Here is a 17173-nt window from a genome sequence, read left to right as displayed (position 1 = left end):
GTGTGTGTGTGTGTGTCTTAATGCTTGAGCACTGCTGCGGTAGGGCACAGTTTGTGACCACAGATGATTCAATTATTCGCAAAGGAGACTTAAAGCACACATACATGATTATAAGTCTAGTATAGAATGTCTCATATTGTATAGTATATATTGTAGTATGGTTTGTTCATTTTCAAGAGATTTTCACCACACTCAAGTTACACCATTTAAAATACTAGATGAAAACTTAATACAGAGTAATTTTCAGTGGTAGGAGGTAACTAAGTATGTTTACTGAAGTACTGGACTTAAGTACATATTAGAGGGGTTTGTAGGCCTACTTTACTTGAGTCTTTCATTTTTGTGCTACTCCATACTTCTACTCCACTACATTTTGTAGAGGTACATATTGTACTTTATTTTATTCTGCAACGTTTTTACATAGTAGTATTGGTACTTTTACTTAAGTAAATAATCCAAGTATATTCTTCCAACACTGTTCTACTCCGCTAGATTACAGAGGAAAACAGTGTACTTTTTTTTCCACTATACAGCTGGAAAATATCTCGGAACTTTTTCAGAAAGGAGAAACTGCTCCTCAGTTGAATTTTCAAAAACGTTTGGGTTGCAATTTTCTAACTGGTTTTATGTCCTATGAAGGTGTTTGCATGACAAAATGCAAACCTTTTGTGTATGAATGCCTTGAGGCACTCTTATATGGAAATCTAAAAATTACGTTTCGTATTCAGTTTAACCGTCAGAGGTGTTGTGTGTTTGTTTGGCGCGTGTATGAAGAGCAAGCATGTTTTCATGTGCAGTGATCACTACTATCCTCCCTTGTCTAATTTGTTTTACAGAGCACCTGGGCCTTTCCTGGGCTCTCTGTGTGTGTGTTTAAATGGAACTCCTAGATAAATACAGGTGGGGTCCTTTAGTTCACCCAGACAGAGAGATGAACAAAGATTAAGAGAAACAGAAAACCTGGGTTAAAGTAGGAGATAAAAAAATGAATAGCTTATGTATTCCAAGCATATTTCTACCAAACTTTATTACCACTTTTTTCAATGAACATGGACAGATTACTGAATGGGCCTACCCAACACATGCCCTGAGAGCATCTGGGTGTGCTGTCAGAGTTGGAAATGACTGTTCTTGTTGGAAAGTGAGTCAAACAACTACAAAACAGATGTCTCAAAATCTGTCCATGCGAATAATTAAATCTAATCAGAAACAATTTGTTTCTTTTTTTATACGATTTTATCTGTACCTTTCCCTACATGACTTCTCCCAGCTGGAATGTTTGCCATGTGGCTGTATGACAGCTGAAATGGTGTGAAGGCTACGATACAAGCTGCCACAAGCAGGCATGGGCAAGACAGAAAAGTCAGGGGCCAGGAGCCACAGAATACCTATCTCTGTGTGTGTGTGTGTGTGTGTGTGTGTGTGTGTGTGTGTGTGTGTGTGTGTGTGTGTGTGTGTGTGTGTGTGTGTGTGTGTCCCACTCTGTGAGAGCGGTGAAAGGCATACCTGAGTTTTTGCGCAGAGAGAAGCAGCTTGTCTGGACTTGGCCAGGATTAGGTGTCAGAGTCTCCCTGTTTGAGTACAGAAACTCACAGCTTAGACAGAGACGGAGAGTGGTGGGGGGATGTGTCGTTCTCCAGATGGACAGCGGTGAGTAAAACAGGAGGGGAGATGAGGGAAGACCAGAATGAGTAAACCATAACATGGGGAGGAAGGAGAGAGATGACGGGAAGCATAAAAAGTGGAAGTTGACCAGATTAAGGCACATCTTATACAGATAAATATCCATCTCTCTAAATTAATAGATAAACTCAACCCCAACCTGCAATACCACACCCGTCTCAAAGGGTTCCAGAAAACATCTGAGGTGTGGTTAGAAGGATAAAAAAAGATAAATATATATTGGACACAAAGATATGTTTTGAGAAGAAAATACATCCGTTTTCTGTTGATCTACTCTTAACTCAAGATGAGCCACAAACAAATATTGTTTTATTAGAAGGGTTTAGGATATCCTATAAAACATTATGTGTTATGCATCAAGGCATTTCAAATGTAAAATAGTTAAAAACATATCATAGCCTACTCATCACTACCAACCTTGTATGGTCTAAATCGGAAATTCCATGACATTTGTGTTAGGGTAAAACTGACATTCGATTCAATGCTGTTGACCTCATTCACTAATTTACCACTGTTCAGCTTCAGAGCTGCTGCCGCTAGTGAGGTTAGTGAATACTGTCACCACCTTCACAATCAGCCTCTGTCTGACCGGCTTATGTCTGCCCGACCCCAGACCTCGCCTCTCCTTCAGTTGCACTCTGCATGTAGAAGTGTTTGTGTGTGTGTCTTTGTGTGTCGAGGTAGGAAATTAACTTTTTTCCCCCTGAAGGCATGGTTTGCCCTCTTGATGTGATTTCTTGGGGCATGTCAGGGTCAATTTTAATAAACCACTGAACAAAAACAATTGCATTCCAAAAAATACAGTCCATTTGTGCCATTAAGTTTAGTTTTAACTTTTCTACCCTCAGAGATAAACTGATGTGTGATGTTGAAGGTTTAATTTTTAATCTGATTTCCTTTTTCTTTACAAAAATACACAAAAAACATAGCACTTAAATACTTTATTGCCTTTTGTGTGCTATATATGTGTCGATCACGTCACGTGGTAGGAGGCCTCTAAAGGCAGCAGTGAAAATGACCAGCATGTGGATGTGTTGGGACTGTGTCACGGCTTGTGTACAGCCAGCCCGACTGGTCTGGCAACATTGTGGCATGTCATGCTGGTGCAGCAGCAGCAGTGGACTGTGGCAAAAAAAAGGGAAAACTTGAAGGGGGAGCCGAGAAAGGAAGTCGCCAATGGGGAAGATGAAATCCAACTTCCTCTTCCCTCAACAGCTTCCAGAGAAACAAGGAGGTCACACTCGCTCTCTGATAGCCACTGTTTCTCTCTCTCAGTGTGACGTTTTGTTACCAGACAAGTTTTGCTACCCTACAATGCATCTTAAAAGAATATTTCTTGACCCTGGTTTAACCTCTGGAAAACTAGCTAAACCTGGATATGTGGTTATGCAGTGAGAAACATAAACCAGAAACTGCAAAAGACAATATACACCAAAAGGATTCAGAAACAACTCTGCCAAGCAGAAAGTGAGCCTGAAAGCCCTTGTGGCGGGAGTAAAGGACCCAAATAGGAAAAAGTAATCTTAGGCTATCTGTGGCAAACCCCTGCTTATCCAAACACACAATGGATAGCCAGATAATATTCTCGTACACTATTGAATAGCTGACACCTGGAAGATTTGCTTTCACACAGGCCCTAAGGCTGGACAACCTCACCCCAAACCTAAGCTGGCAAGTCCCTGCACAACAACCTCCAGGGCGGGGGGGAACTTGAGCAATGTGTGGCATTTGTCTTTTTTTCTCTCTTCCTTCTTTCTTTTACTTTTCACCCTATTCTGAAAGCATAATCACATCCTTCTCTCTTGAGAGATATTACCCACTCTTCACAAAAGGATTGTCTCTCTCTCTTATCATGAGGGGGGGGGCAGGAAGGTGGAGGGGGGCGCAATGGCAGGCTGGACAATTTTCTCACAATGATACAATTTCTCTCAAGAAAGTCATGACACCTAACTGTTGGGAAGTTTTCCAACAGGAATAAGTACTATAATGACTGTTAGTGAATACAAACACACACACACACACACACACACACACACACACACACACACACACACACACACTGACTTCTTTCTTTCTAATATAGACAATTAAAATAATGCAACTCACAACTAGACACGTACAAACTAGGATTTATTTATTTTTTACAGACTGATTGATATTTTGATGTTATTGGGATAACACATGACTTTTTGTTTCCATCATGTCCTAACTGGAATTTCAGTTAATTTACATATTAGCTGCATTCAGTCAAATGCAGAGTGGAGGTGAACAGCTCCACTGTTAACCAAAGTCACAGAAGAAAATATGCAGTCCAATGAACCACATTGTATAACTGTAATTAAAAGTAGATTAAAAAAAATGCTGGACATTCAAGACAGATCTTAGTGGACCAGCAGTGTATACAAATCTTTGAATTTGAGTTTGAGATTGTTATAATGATAATATAGCTCTTTTAACTCTACAGCCATTAGGTATATGTCAATATTAGTGTTAGGTGCACATGTTGTGGATGATGGTACCACTATAACTTATTTTCCCATACAACAAACCAGTATACAGTATGCTGAATGTCTTACATAGACTACCTGCCACCTAGTGTTGCTTTGGGGGAAGATTGCGTTTTATCATTTATATCTCAAAATCTGTGTGTGGCAAAGAGTTTGGTCTTCTCCATACACAGCAGTAAAACCAACAATAGCATAAAAAGAGGTGTTAAAGCTTTATGTTTTGTTTATTTGTTTCACTCACATCAATACAAATCTCATAAAAGAAATATAAAATACATGTGAGGGGGTGGTAGAAACCTCTAAGGGCTTATGTTAAAACCACACCCAACGGACATACCAAATGTAAAATGTGTACATACAAAATCATCAATATTTTAAAATAGTAGTGTTCAAAAGTTTGATGTCAAATACATTTTAAAAAGAGAAATACATGCAGAGAAATAAATTAGTAGCAGAAGAAGTAATTGCTGTAGTTACAGTATAAATAACAGTTTTCTAAGAGTGACATTTTTTCCAACTCAGAAGAGGAATCCATTATATGTACATTTTCATTCCACAATAACTCCATGTAATTCAATAGAAAACTGACCACAGGATGTTTTTATACTAAGGAAGATGAAGCTTCATGTCTCGTAATTATGGAAATGGGAATTGTTCACAGAATATTTAAAACATACGTTTTTAAATATTTTGTTTAAACCCAAATGTAAAGGTTTGAAGAATGTTAACGTCAAAGATAGTCAATAACTGCAATTAAAACAAAAACAAATAGCAAAATAAGAGGTAGACAACTATTTTTTATTTTAATTTGTATTTACAACAAAACAATAAAACAACCATGGACCATGAATAGTTAAAGGCGTTATTATTGCAAACAATCTCATTCTCAAATGTTCTTTTAATTGCAAGTACACTGTTCAAATCCCATATATGTGTGAATAGTCTACTTAAGTTACGACACAAATAATTAGATGGTAAATCTCCTAATTCCAAGTAAATAATAAAAACGTTATTATTAGGCTACCAGGCCTGTCTCGGCACGCCCATTTTATGCAGCTTATAATTTAATAATAAGCACAAAAGCATTATGAATAAAAAAATGGCTAAACCATTATTTCTAACTTGGGCTCACCATGAAGCATTATATAGCATATTATATAGCATATATATATATATATATATGTACAGTATACAACTATACAACTTTCTTCTACTTATTCAAGTTTATGTTGTGTGTATTAATCAAACTCTGCCACATGAGGGCGACATTGCCAACGTCCTGTATCTGCATCATGTAGACATAAAAAGATATAAATCTTTATATGTCTATGACTACACAAGCCAGCCCGAGCCCTTGAGCCATACTACCAGTACATTCATAGATTCCTTCTATAATCGTAAAATTTGAATTGCCCCTACGTACTTCTACCATTGGTTAGTTAATTTTTTCCCTTACAGTTAACAAAATATTGTTGTCTGACAATTAAAAAACAACTCTCCACTACTGCCTCTGCGCATGCTCACTGCTAGTCATGGACACGATTTTTGTGTTATCCTGTCATTCACTAAAATCAAATTTAGGTAAATTGCTCCTAACATAAGACATTATTAATATAAAATATGGACGTTTGATTGTACAAGTTTTTTTTCAAACCATGAAACTTTTTAATTCCTGTTAAAGTCGAAATATACGAGAGTCTTTGAACGCAGCAATAGATTTCAGCTGTCTGAGAACTGAGCAGCTGTCATACTTGTGTGTGCGCGCGTCCAGCAAACGACACGTACGGTTACTTGTAAGAGGTAAGATTTGCTGTCCGTTTAACATGTTCTTAACTATGATATATCGCTGGTATAGTTTCCTGGTTAACTACACTCTCATGTCGACGCCTATATTCATTTTAAGGTTAGCTGGCTAGCTAACGACATAGCCAAAGTGAGCTAAAGTTAGCATGTATGCTAACCCACGTTAACAGCTCGATTACCGCAGTTAGTGCAGGGGAAAACAAACTACCGTCACATCGATAACAATGAGCCAGATGTGCTGTGGTAACTTCAATGGAATTGTTACTAATTACATTATATTCCTCAATTTCTAAGCACCAATAAACGAGTTTTTAGATCAGCTGTCTAACACATGGTGTTGACACAAGTTAACGTACCGAGTGCTCGGCAAGTTTACCATATTTGTCATAAGATAACCAACACTAGTTACCATTGAATACGTTGCTGACTAACAGCATACTAATAATAGACGTTGCTAGTAAGCAAGGCTGGATTACCAACGGGGCATATGTGGGGCAATCACCCCAAGTTCCTAGACATGCAGGGGCCTTAAATGCTCCAGGGTCACCCTCAGAGAGGGATGTTTTGGGAGTACGCAAAACTAAAGTTTACAATCTGTTTAAGGCCTAAAGGTGGCTGCTGCATTAGTAACTTATATTGTGACAAAATCTTGAGGCCCATTGCTGTGAGGGTAAGAGAGAACTTGTTTCTTTCCCCAATACCACTCTTTTAAAGACCAATTGCAAGTAAATCTCTAGCACAACCTGCCAGACCTGGTCCTGTTCCAAGAAACTTATTTGTTATCTTTGCTGATTAAAACCTGGAACAGAATTACCCAGACAATTTCTTCCTGGAATCAGCCCCTAAGCTAAGCAGTTCTAATGTTGTTTAGTTTCCCCTGTCCTGAATGTCTTTCATGGAATCCATTACACATACCCTCATGTAAGGAAAGGTTTTGTTTCTGTTTCATCTAAAAGCACCTGACTTTCAAGCTTTATCTTGTTTACTTTGCCTGACCCTGGCTGACTGGCAGTAGTTGGTTCTTTTTAATGCTTTTCTTTCTTTTTCCAGTGTTTATATCCACTAAATATGTAGCTTCCTATAAGAAAAGCATTGCATTGGCTCTGCAAACGATTGATTGAAAAATAGTGAGAGAATTGCCATGACCGTAAACATGGTATTATGCAAACCTTCTCTGTGGGCACTAAAATAACTATTAAGTGACTTGTTGATGGTAGATGAGTGGGCTACCAACAGTAATAGAAAGTTAAGTATGTTCACAACTAGGGCTGCACGATATAAGCAAAATATGCGATGTTCAATAACGTTGAGTATTTTGATAACGATATTACTTGTGATAAATAAACAGATATTTAAGTGTTCTCAGTTATGCTGTATTCAGTATTCTGCTATGATACAACAAACTGCTTGCTGACTTTAAAACATATAAAGGGAAATCATTTCCATCATTTTATTAAACAAATTGAGCATTGACTTGAATATTAAAGGAGGCACTTAAAAAGAGTGACGGTTACTTTTTAAAGTGCAGTTTTCTACTGCAATTTACTTTCCACTAACAAATCTTTTGTGAGTGTCTTTTGCGATAAGTCGCAGCCTTTTGATATCGTGATGACGTTAAAAAAACAAAAGACGCTATGTTGTGCAGCCCTGTCCACAACACTGATGTGTATCTGTAAACATTAAGTCCTTTTGTCCTTGCTTTCTACCCTTAGGCTTGGCCAGAATGGCACGCGGGCATCAGAAGCTTCAGTCTCAGCAGAAAAACGCCAAGAAGCAGGCGGAAATGAAGAAGGCCAAAAGTCATGATCAGAAGACGGCAGCCAAGGCAGCACTAGTGTTCACCTGCGCTGTGTGCAGGGTGAGTATGAAGTCTCAACTCTGACAACCCAGAAGCCAAAACCTGACTCAGGATGGGCAAAGGCTTTATCTTTCAGTTTAACGTGATCATTCTGCTGCCGTTTGGTCCCTTTTCTTTTAGAAGTGTATAACATATTTTGAGCACTGAGACGCTATATTTTCAAAGACAAGGCCTCTGCTACGTCCTGAAACCATTACATTATATTTGTTCCTTCCTGCAGTCCCAGATGCCCGACCCAAAAACCTTCAAGCAACACTTTGAGAGCAAGCACCCGAAATCCCCTCTGCCCCCCGAGTTAGAGGGAGTGGAGGCATAAAAGCTCACCCTGGATACCAAACCGATTTTCCTTCTAGGCCCTGCACCAACTCTGCACTTATCTCAGTCTGACAGCAATGGAGGATTTGATGTAACCAACATGAAATCGTTATCTCCATTTAGGCTATAACAAATCAGGTTGCCTTCAACACAATGCTTCCTCCCATCCAGTTCTCTTTTTGCTTGTGTGTAAATATACACGGGCAAAATTTGAAATGCCGGTTTTAATTTCAGGGCCACTGAAGGACTGTACAAACCAGTAACAATCCAAGTGGTGAATGAGGATGCCCCCCCCCCTTGTATTCACACGGTCTCTCAGAACAGACGCATCACTGCCCTGATGCACATAGGAGTATTTCTCGCTGCCAGCTCTTGTACCTCTCTATCTGAAGCTTTGATGGATTGAATTGTCCGATTAAACCTTTATAGAAAACTTCACACATGAGGTAAACACATACAGTGTCCTTTAAACAAAGCATGGGTTGCTTAGGTGGGAGAACTCTGATTTTAAATTGCTGCAATCAAGGCAATGAATAATATGACATTGTTAATTCTATTTGTGCTTTGAGAATTGATTTAAAAGGAGGCTGTGATTACTTTTTTCTCATGTCAGGTGTTAAATATGGAATTCCTCCACAGCTTTCTGCCATGTTATACCGCAATATTTCATCTCACTAATCATAATTTCATGTTAAAAATGAGAAATGTTGCTAGCCATTTCCAAGCTGCTACATGAATTGTAAGTTAATAAATATTACAGGATTGTTGGCGACATGTGTACACTTGGAAAATGTATGAGTGCTCCAATGATGTATTATAGCATTTTATTAAATTTTACTTTGTTGTATATCTGCGTTTCTCTACAAAGTGTTTCTTTTCATGAAGTCCAAATGTTCTGCCTGAGGGCTTTGTAGGAAGCACCCTGATCTGTTTTATCTGCCTCGGTGGACTAAAACTTCTAGCTTTCACGGTTTAGTTGGCTCATGAACTTTTACTGACAGCTCAATATTTACTGTCCAAATTGACTGCATGTCTCTGCTGCTCTGCTCACATAGTGTAAACAGTTTTTCTTCTTCACGTTATGTAAATGGGAATTCTTTGTAGGACTAACAGCCACTTAATGTGGCGATAATGAATAAGTATGAATGTTTGTGTACACAATATTGTATTTTAGTCCATCAGGAGCTATACCATTATGGCAGCAAGTGAGAGAAAGGAAGACTAGGAGAGAGTAACTGACAGCTGACTTGGACGTCATCCCAGGTGGCAATTTTCATAATCTACACGTTATCACAAACTTAAACACAACCTTTACATTGTGGAGGCGTGTGGCTTTTGGGGTTTCTTTCTGGGTTAAACTGCAAAACACAGATGATGATATTGGGTTATAATAAACAATTAAGAACAGGGGAAAAAAAAAAATTAACATTAACAACTCAAACTTCAACCGAAAAATTATATACTGAAAATATTTAAAAAATCAAAGCATTTTGAAAAGGGAAAGTGTTATGCATGAAAAAAACAAGACTTTGATGCAGATAAGAATACCAATGTCGAATATGTAACGGCTATTCAAATTTGAATGAAACATATCGGTGGTGCGATGTGGAACCTGATAACGGCCGTCATAAAAGCCTTGTATCAGCCAAACTGCTGACACCCGGAAATGACTTGGTGACAATGACAGCAGCAGCACTGTTAATTAACAAAAACAATGAGTCCTGTCTAAAACCGTAGTCACTCGACCAGCTAAAAGTGATGTCTTTGACTCTTGTCACAAAAATCCGTCATTTTCTATGCTCCCTTTTCTCCAGCTGTGACAGATGCATTAGTTCAGCTCAGACTTAGTGACTGAAAAGCTGTACTGTAAAGTCAATAAATCACTACAGCGCTGCATTTAGTGGTGTAACAAGTTCGCCTTGTATTCACACTGTCTCTTGTAGAAGGTCACAAAACGAGAAACAACTTGTTTTCCCTTTTATTCTAAAGAACAGAAAAACAAAGCCAGTGCTGTGCTTGTTTTTTCTTTAATGGTTTGAGCAGCCTGACTAAATGAGTCATAGCACTGTTCCTCTGTCTCCACACACACAACTCACCTCCTCCTTTCCCATCTGTAAACTTGTGAATTAAAAAAAACAACACAGCTGCTAGCTTACTTTTGTGTGTTATAGCCTGTCTGTTTGGATTTAGGCACAGACGGACTGATGGGAAAAAGAGAAGCATTGCGCAAAAAATAATTAATTGGCCAAATTAGGTGAAAGAATTAATTAGATTCCCCCTGGCTATAGATCATCTATTTCCAGGCACATATCTCAGTCTGAAGAGATGAAAACAACTGGGAAACCAGACTGCTCTCATTGTACTGGTGATAATGAAACACTGGGTTTTTGGCATTATGTGACAGTGTCTTAAAACATGTAAGGGTAATTAAGACCAAATTATGAATTTTATTTTTAGAAAAACATCTCAGGGTTCTGAAACACCACACACATGTTAGTGAATCAAGGCAAACCCTGATTGTCTCATTGAGCATGTTACTGCTGGAGTAGCTGATTATACTTCTAGTATTCTGGTTTAAATGATGTATTCTTCTTTTCTTGCTGTTTTTGAGGTAGGCACTTGGTGAGCTTCCAGGGCCCCTCTTACTTTATCATCTTTTGTTAGGAGAAGATTTTTGGGAGAGCATCACTTTCAGTCAGGTATATATTGCATCTACCTTCGCTGTATGTTGTTATAAATGTGTCAGAAATAAGGTTAGAAAAAATGTGTAGGACAGGTCGCGGGACAGGATCTGTGCAGAGGAACTAACTGGCTATTTGTAAGACTAGTGCAATTAGATAAACATGGATGGTGGCTAGACCACTGAGGGGGACATGAAACTGCCTATCAAGCAGATACAATGTAGGCTACATTCACTGGGAAGCCTGTTTTAGCAGCTGAGTATCATCTCTTTGCCTGGGCAAGGGTTTGATTCAAAGAGGGCTCAGTAGATTTATGACGGCACAGCCTGATAGGCTACCTTACTGACAGATGCTTAGTAGGTCAACATCACCATTTAACAGTACTTCCATAGTAATGCTCATTTATTAATAGTAATCAAATGTTATCTTGCTAGTATTAGCTAAGTGTTGTCATAAATGGACATTTTTTAATTTATTTTTCACTTGTGGTGATAGAGAAACTGAATTCAAAATAATGACCTATATGCCCAGTTTCCATAGCAACTGACAGCTACTTGTGCCAAAGAGTAGCCTAACCTCTTTGCTTGTACGGTAGATAAAATAAGAGGGCTGAGCCGCTTCGAGTCACGCCCCACTTCCCAGTGAGACTCTGTTCATTTTTTTCTTCATAATTCTTTCTGAGAAGCTGGAACAGAATAATGTTTTCTGTCCAACACACTATCTACTACTACATTAAGCAGTAACATTTGAAAACCTTGTCACAACCTACCTAAGGTAGAACTAAATCAACTACATATCCCATGATTCTTTGCGGATGTTGTTGGACAAAAGTCCATTGGATATGTATTTTTTTTTTACATTCATACAACAGCAAAACCAATGCATGTAGGCCTGTAATAAACATCCAAACCTTGAAGATTTACAGTTATGGGATTTTACAAGCAGAGAATAAAAGAGGCATTGAACCAAATGAAGACCGACACAAATGTTGTGTTCTAAACGCATTGTTAACTTAATTGAGACTATGAATTTGAATATCATTAGGTTATGTGATGCTTGTTATATATGGTAAGGAAACTTTGAGAAAAAAAAAGAGAAATTGTCCACCGACTGAGTTTCCATGGCTTTGGTTTCCTCTAAATTGGGTTGCCCTAGCAACCCGAGTCTGACGTCATCCGTCCCAGTGCGACCCTGCTGCTGTGTCTTTGATTGAAGGGAAACCCCGTGGATGAGCGGGAGAGATCATCAGCTGTGCGGCCGGGAATCAGGAACAACATCGTCTAACGACACTCGCAGGTTAGTTCATATTTATTCGCCAATGATAGTCGGTAGCATTTTCGATGGGAAATCGTTACATTTGCTTCGTGTGTTATGGGGATTCTTTTAATCCTGCTTGAATCGTTTGGGCGTAAGAGGAAACCAGTGATGCGCCGTTGCTCAGTCATTGTTCGGAGCATACTGAATGGGAAGCGTTTACTGCACTTTAACCCATCTATTTATTTTACACGCTGTGTTTAGAAGGCAGCTTTCGGGTGTAACGTTACCACATTAGCTTTTATAAACGAAACAACCTAAAACAATTCATGCTGAATGCTCGTAAAACCAACGACTGTGGGTTGTTTTCCGGGAAGCGAAAAAGGGCGTTCACTTTGGACTGAACTAAGCTAGCTAGGCTCCTTTTATTCCGGTTAAACCGAGTCGGTGACACCATCATCGTGGTTTGTCTGTCCATCCGCAGCGCTGTTAAGCATTTTTCACATTTCACACTGACAATATTAAAGCCAAAACATATAGCAAGGGTATTTCTTTTTCGTTTGTATGCATGCCGCACAGAGTACGAGCTCGATGGGCAGGTGAGTGTGTGTGTGTGTTCGCGCGCGCGTGCGTGCGTGCGTGTGTGTGTGTGTGTGTGTGTGTGTGAGAGACGTGAAACTGGGTGGCCGACATTCCTCAGAAGGGTGCAGGTGTGTCCGTGCTTGCAAATCTGACTCACTGATCGTGAGATTTTTTGAAACGTGTTCACGGTTTTGTGTTTCTGCGTTTGTTCAAGGCAGCTAGTAAGTAGTAATCTGCAAATTATTGAATTGTTTATGCACTGCAACAGTCCTGCAGTTATCTGATGAAGCAAGGGTATCGTAAAATATCGTAGCTAGGAAGTAGCCTACTTAGCTAGCTAGTAACTTTGGTGTCATTGGGGGTCTGATCAGCTAAACTAGTTTTAAAACTATGTAACATACTAATTGATTAAGCGATGGATTGAGTAATGGGGTTGACAGAAAATGTATCTGCAAGTGTTTTTTTTTTTGTTTTTTTTACATGCGGTTAATTATTTGTATTTATCAAGCCTAAATGCAAAAGGGTTCTTTTCTCTACTCAAGAAAAATAGTCTGCAGATTAATTGATGATTGAAACATTGATTTATGAAAATAATTAGTTGCAGCTAACCACATCTTGAATAGGTCACCTTGAGCTCTGGGAAAGGATTTTTATTTTTCAGTATTTCACAACATCTTGTATTACCTTTTTTATTAGATTGCAAAGCCCAGATAGTTAATCAAGAAGTAATCCACAGATTAATGAACTGGATGGATTTTGTAAATAAAGCAACGTAAAATAGTGTGATGGAGGATGAAAATGATAATTTGCTGCAACCATAATGGAACTTTCTGTTTTCCATATTGTGGCTCTACTGTGACCATACGTTTTTTAAGGTGTTTGTTAATTTCTTTCTTGAATCAGTCCGGAGAAAGTCTATTTCTGAAGTAAAACCTCTGAACACTTTCTGACTTGGATACCAAGTCAATTTAGTCACCATTATAAATCAAGAGTGCAGATGAGTCAAGCTGGTTTAAATCCCCAAACTCTTTTAAAAAGCTGGTGTGCACAGACCAAAGACACACTTGCTATTGAGAAAAATGCAAGCATTGTGAGAGACACTCATAGGTCATAGCACAAAATATTATGAATATGTGATACATAATGTTACGCAAGCCATCTTGACCAATGTACCAAATGTTTTATGGACTTTTGTCCATGTACTATTCACCAAAAAATGTAGAGCACTAGTCAAAGTATATACCCCCTGTTGACTGATTGCTATTCATTGTGTACATCTTCATGTATGCTACATGTATACCAGAAACTGAGAAATTAGGTTACGCACTAGGGACATCTTTACATGCACTGTAGTCCTCCATACAAGTTAAATAATCGAATCCCCCCCCCTTCCCCCCCATGTTGCTCCTTTATTTCTCTCCTTGCACTTGCCCTCCCCCACCACTCTCTTCTGTCTTCCTAATCCTTCTCGTGTCTCCCTTGTTTTGTCCTTCCCGACCACCTCTCCTCTGGCCTTCCTTCCTCAGCCCACTCAGGAGCCATGGCAGAAAAGGAGGACCTGATACAGCAAGCCAAACTGGCTGAACAGGCTGAGCGCTATGATGACATGGCCGCAGCCATGAAGGCGGTCACAGAGGAGGGCACGGAGCTCAGCAACGAAGAGCGCAACCTGCTCTCCGTTGCCTACAAGAATGTGGTGGGGGCTAGGAGGTCCTCTTGGAGGGTGGTGTACAGCATGGAGCAGAAGTCAAAAGATAATGACGCAAAGAGTGCACTGGCCAAGGAGTACAAAGAGACGATTGAGAAGGAGCTGAACGACATCTGCAAGGAAGTACTGGTAAGAAGCAGAGACAATGGGAGGGAGAAGTGAGTGGAGGGGTGGAAGGAAGTGGTGAGTAAATACTTTAAATCGAGATTGATGGATGGGAAACAAAACAAATTCAGGAGGTGGCATGGAGAAGATGGTTAGAAGTGGGAACTTAAATGATCTCTGGTTGAGGGAGGGACAAAAGGTGAGAACCAAGTATTCAAAGGAAGTACTCCACTTGGATATTAAAATGTTATGTGGAAATAAACAGTGACTGTAACTATAGTTATGTGTGTGTTCGTGCGTGCACACCACCACCACTACTGCAGCAACCTGCATTCAGTGCATCTGGCCTGGGCATGGATGTATAGAGCTAGACATGTTGCGAACAGTTAAACAAGCTGCCAATTTGTCCAAGTGGCCAATCGTGATACTGCAACTAAACGTCCTGTATAAACCCAGTGTAAGAGTATGAAAATAAATTTGTTTAATAAATTCAGCACTGCCGCCCGCTCTTTCTCTTGAGACCGCAACACACCTTTCCTGTCTGCAGTTAAGTGCGGTTACTGGGCAGTCTGGCTATTGCCAAGCTCAGTAGATTTGAGATTGAGCATTATTCTGTGGAGTCTGCTCTGTATTTTCTCTGCACAAGAGATGTGACAAACGTAATTGGATAGTCCGTCAACCAATCAGACCAACGATCTGGGTCATGTAGAAGCGACTGCGCCATTAACGGGTTGCTGTGCTTTGGCGGGGTTTGGATGGTGGCCGCTAGGTTGAAAACAAGAAGTTGCTTGGTCGCTTCTCTATCGTCATCGTGTTAAACCCGCCAATAGCGCGGCAGGTAGATACGCCAGTTTGTGATTGGTTCCCGCAAAATTGTGAACTGAAGCAAGAGAATTAAATGTGCAGGTTTCCAGACCTGCACATTTTTTCATATCTTTTAAATGATATGAAAAAAAAGAAATGTTTTCTCCTTGAAATGTGATGTTCGCTGTTCACTGAATATGACATGCAAAGCCCCACCCATTTCTAGCGCTAAAGGTAATTTCTATGCATTGCTCGCGGGTTGTGACCTAAGTAGTACCTGAATTGTCATAACATGACGTGTACTGGCTTGGTTTGAATTTCCAAAAGAAGGGTTGAACATTATGAACACTGTTGAACAATATTGTGGCGCTATCAGATACAGTTCTGTAGTACGTTTTGAACTGACTTGTAACTACTAGGGCAGTTCTGTGTTTAATTCCACACATTTCAACACTAATGTTGCACACCTTCACTTGTAGGACCTGCTCGACAAACATCTGATCCCCAATGCTAAGCCTGCTGACAGCAGTGTCTTCTATCTGAAGATGAAGGGGGACTACTACCGCTACCTGGCTGAGGTGGCCACTGGAGAAAAAAAGGAGGGTGAGTAAAGGCCCTGTGACACACCCACCCGACGGCTGACTGGCAGTTGGACTGACTCCCCCCCCCCCCCCCCCCCCCCCTTCAAGTTGGCCAAAAAAGTGCCTCGGAACATACCAAAGCGATGCTGACTGCAGCTGATTGAATGAATACGTCATATGGGTCTGGTTTCTCTGGGAATTCAAAGCCAGACTGTTCAGAATACAATCTCATATTTTACTAAAATATTTCACCGTAACGTGTTTCTGAAAACATTTTAAGCGAGAAATAGGCAACGCAGTTGCTGAATCTGTCTTCATTTCAAATCGACAAAGGTCAGTTTAAAAGACTTTTGTCAGACTTTGAGAGACTCTATTCACGCTCATCTCGCTTGTCATTTCCGGGTTAGTGCTCCACCAATCAGATTGTTCACTTGAGTCAGACTGCTTGCAGTCCCCGCCTTCTAACTGAGCATGTCAGGCCCCTCCGGACTACGGCACGGAACCAAACAGACTCGAGTCACCGACCTCGCCAGACTGTCTATCTGCCGATTATCGGATTGGTGTGTCAGGGCCTTGTCGCACAGCACAGGGAGGTTGTGCTCAGGGTTCATGCAGCAGTGCACCAGACCTTTTCAAACACAAAGATTTAAATGGTGCTACAGTTAAAAACGCACACTGCTATGCGATCCATAGCAGATTGTTTCTAAGGCGATAGGCTGTTGCACCTCTGTTGGATGGATGGGACGAATGTGTGCTAACTAATGGTCCTTAAAAATTGTCTTTAAGATAAAACCACACTTACTTCAGGTGTTTGTGGCTAGAAAACTGACACACTGACAAGATATAGATCTTCTAGAAATTATTCTATTTTTCAAAGGCTTTACCCCGACAATGCACAATATATTTCTTTGATTTTAAGAATGTAGGGGGTTTTATTTTCTGCTATTTGTCAGCCATGTTGGTGAAATAACTTATCTTTCTTAGCTGTAAAATGGTGGCCAAAGCACCAAATGATTTTTGGCGAAGAGAAAATGAATGTAGTTTTCTAGTAAAAATGCTATACATTCATGGGCTTCAGCTTCTCGCATAGGGGAATTTGCTACTTTTTTTATGTGACAGTAAACTGAATATAAGTAAACTGTTGGGACAAAAACAGTGAGGGGTACCGTAATTGATATTTTCATTTATAAATGGTGCTGCGAAAACGCAGGTCTTTCCCTTCATTTTGAATGGGCGTAGTGAGGTTAGGCTGTGGCGGTGGGTGCCGCAGCGGCCTTCGGCGATAATTTGGT

General features: G+C 39.9%; 2 protein-coding genes across 3 annotated transcripts in view; both read left to right on the top strand.

Annotated features, from left to right (window-relative positions):
* Positions 1-7705: 7705 nt before the first annotated feature.
* znf706 (zinc finger protein 706) lies at positions 7706-9013 on the top strand (the record flags this gene model as incomplete). The annotated part of the gene is given in 2 exon segments (XM_032535094.1): positions 7706-7851; positions 8072-9013. Coding segments are annotated over 2 exon segments (242 nt in total), but the record flags the coding sequence as incomplete, so codon positions are not given.
* Positions 9014-11877: 2864 nt separating this feature from the next.
* Positions 11878-17173, top strand: part of LOC116702182 (14-3-3-like protein) — a 9020-nt gene continuing 3724 nt past the window's right edge. The window contains exons 1-3 of one of the 2 annotated variants that reach the window (XM_032536335.1): positions 11878-12143; positions 14210-14520; positions 15780-15903. In XM_032536335.1, coding sequence (XP_032392226.1) covers positions 14224-14520; positions 15780-15903 — 421 coding nt within the window. In that variant the 5' untranslated portion in view covers positions 11878-12143; positions 14210-14223. Of the gene's footprint in view, positions 12144-12879; positions 12905-14209; positions 14521-15779; positions 15904-17173 lie in introns of those variants that run through there. The other variant, XM_032536336.1, reaches the window with a different exon arrangement.

This window comes from Etheostoma spectabile, chromosome 14, assembly GCF_008692095.1.
Source record: "Etheostoma spectabile isolate EspeVRDwgs_2016 chromosome 14, UIUC_Espe_1.0, whole genome shotgun sequence".
NCBI lineage: Eukaryota > Metazoa > Chordata > Actinopteri > Perciformes > Percidae > Etheostoma > Etheostoma spectabile.
The sequence above is the reverse complement of the archived record's forward strand: the minus strand, read 5'-3'. Positions and strand labels throughout refer to the sequence as shown.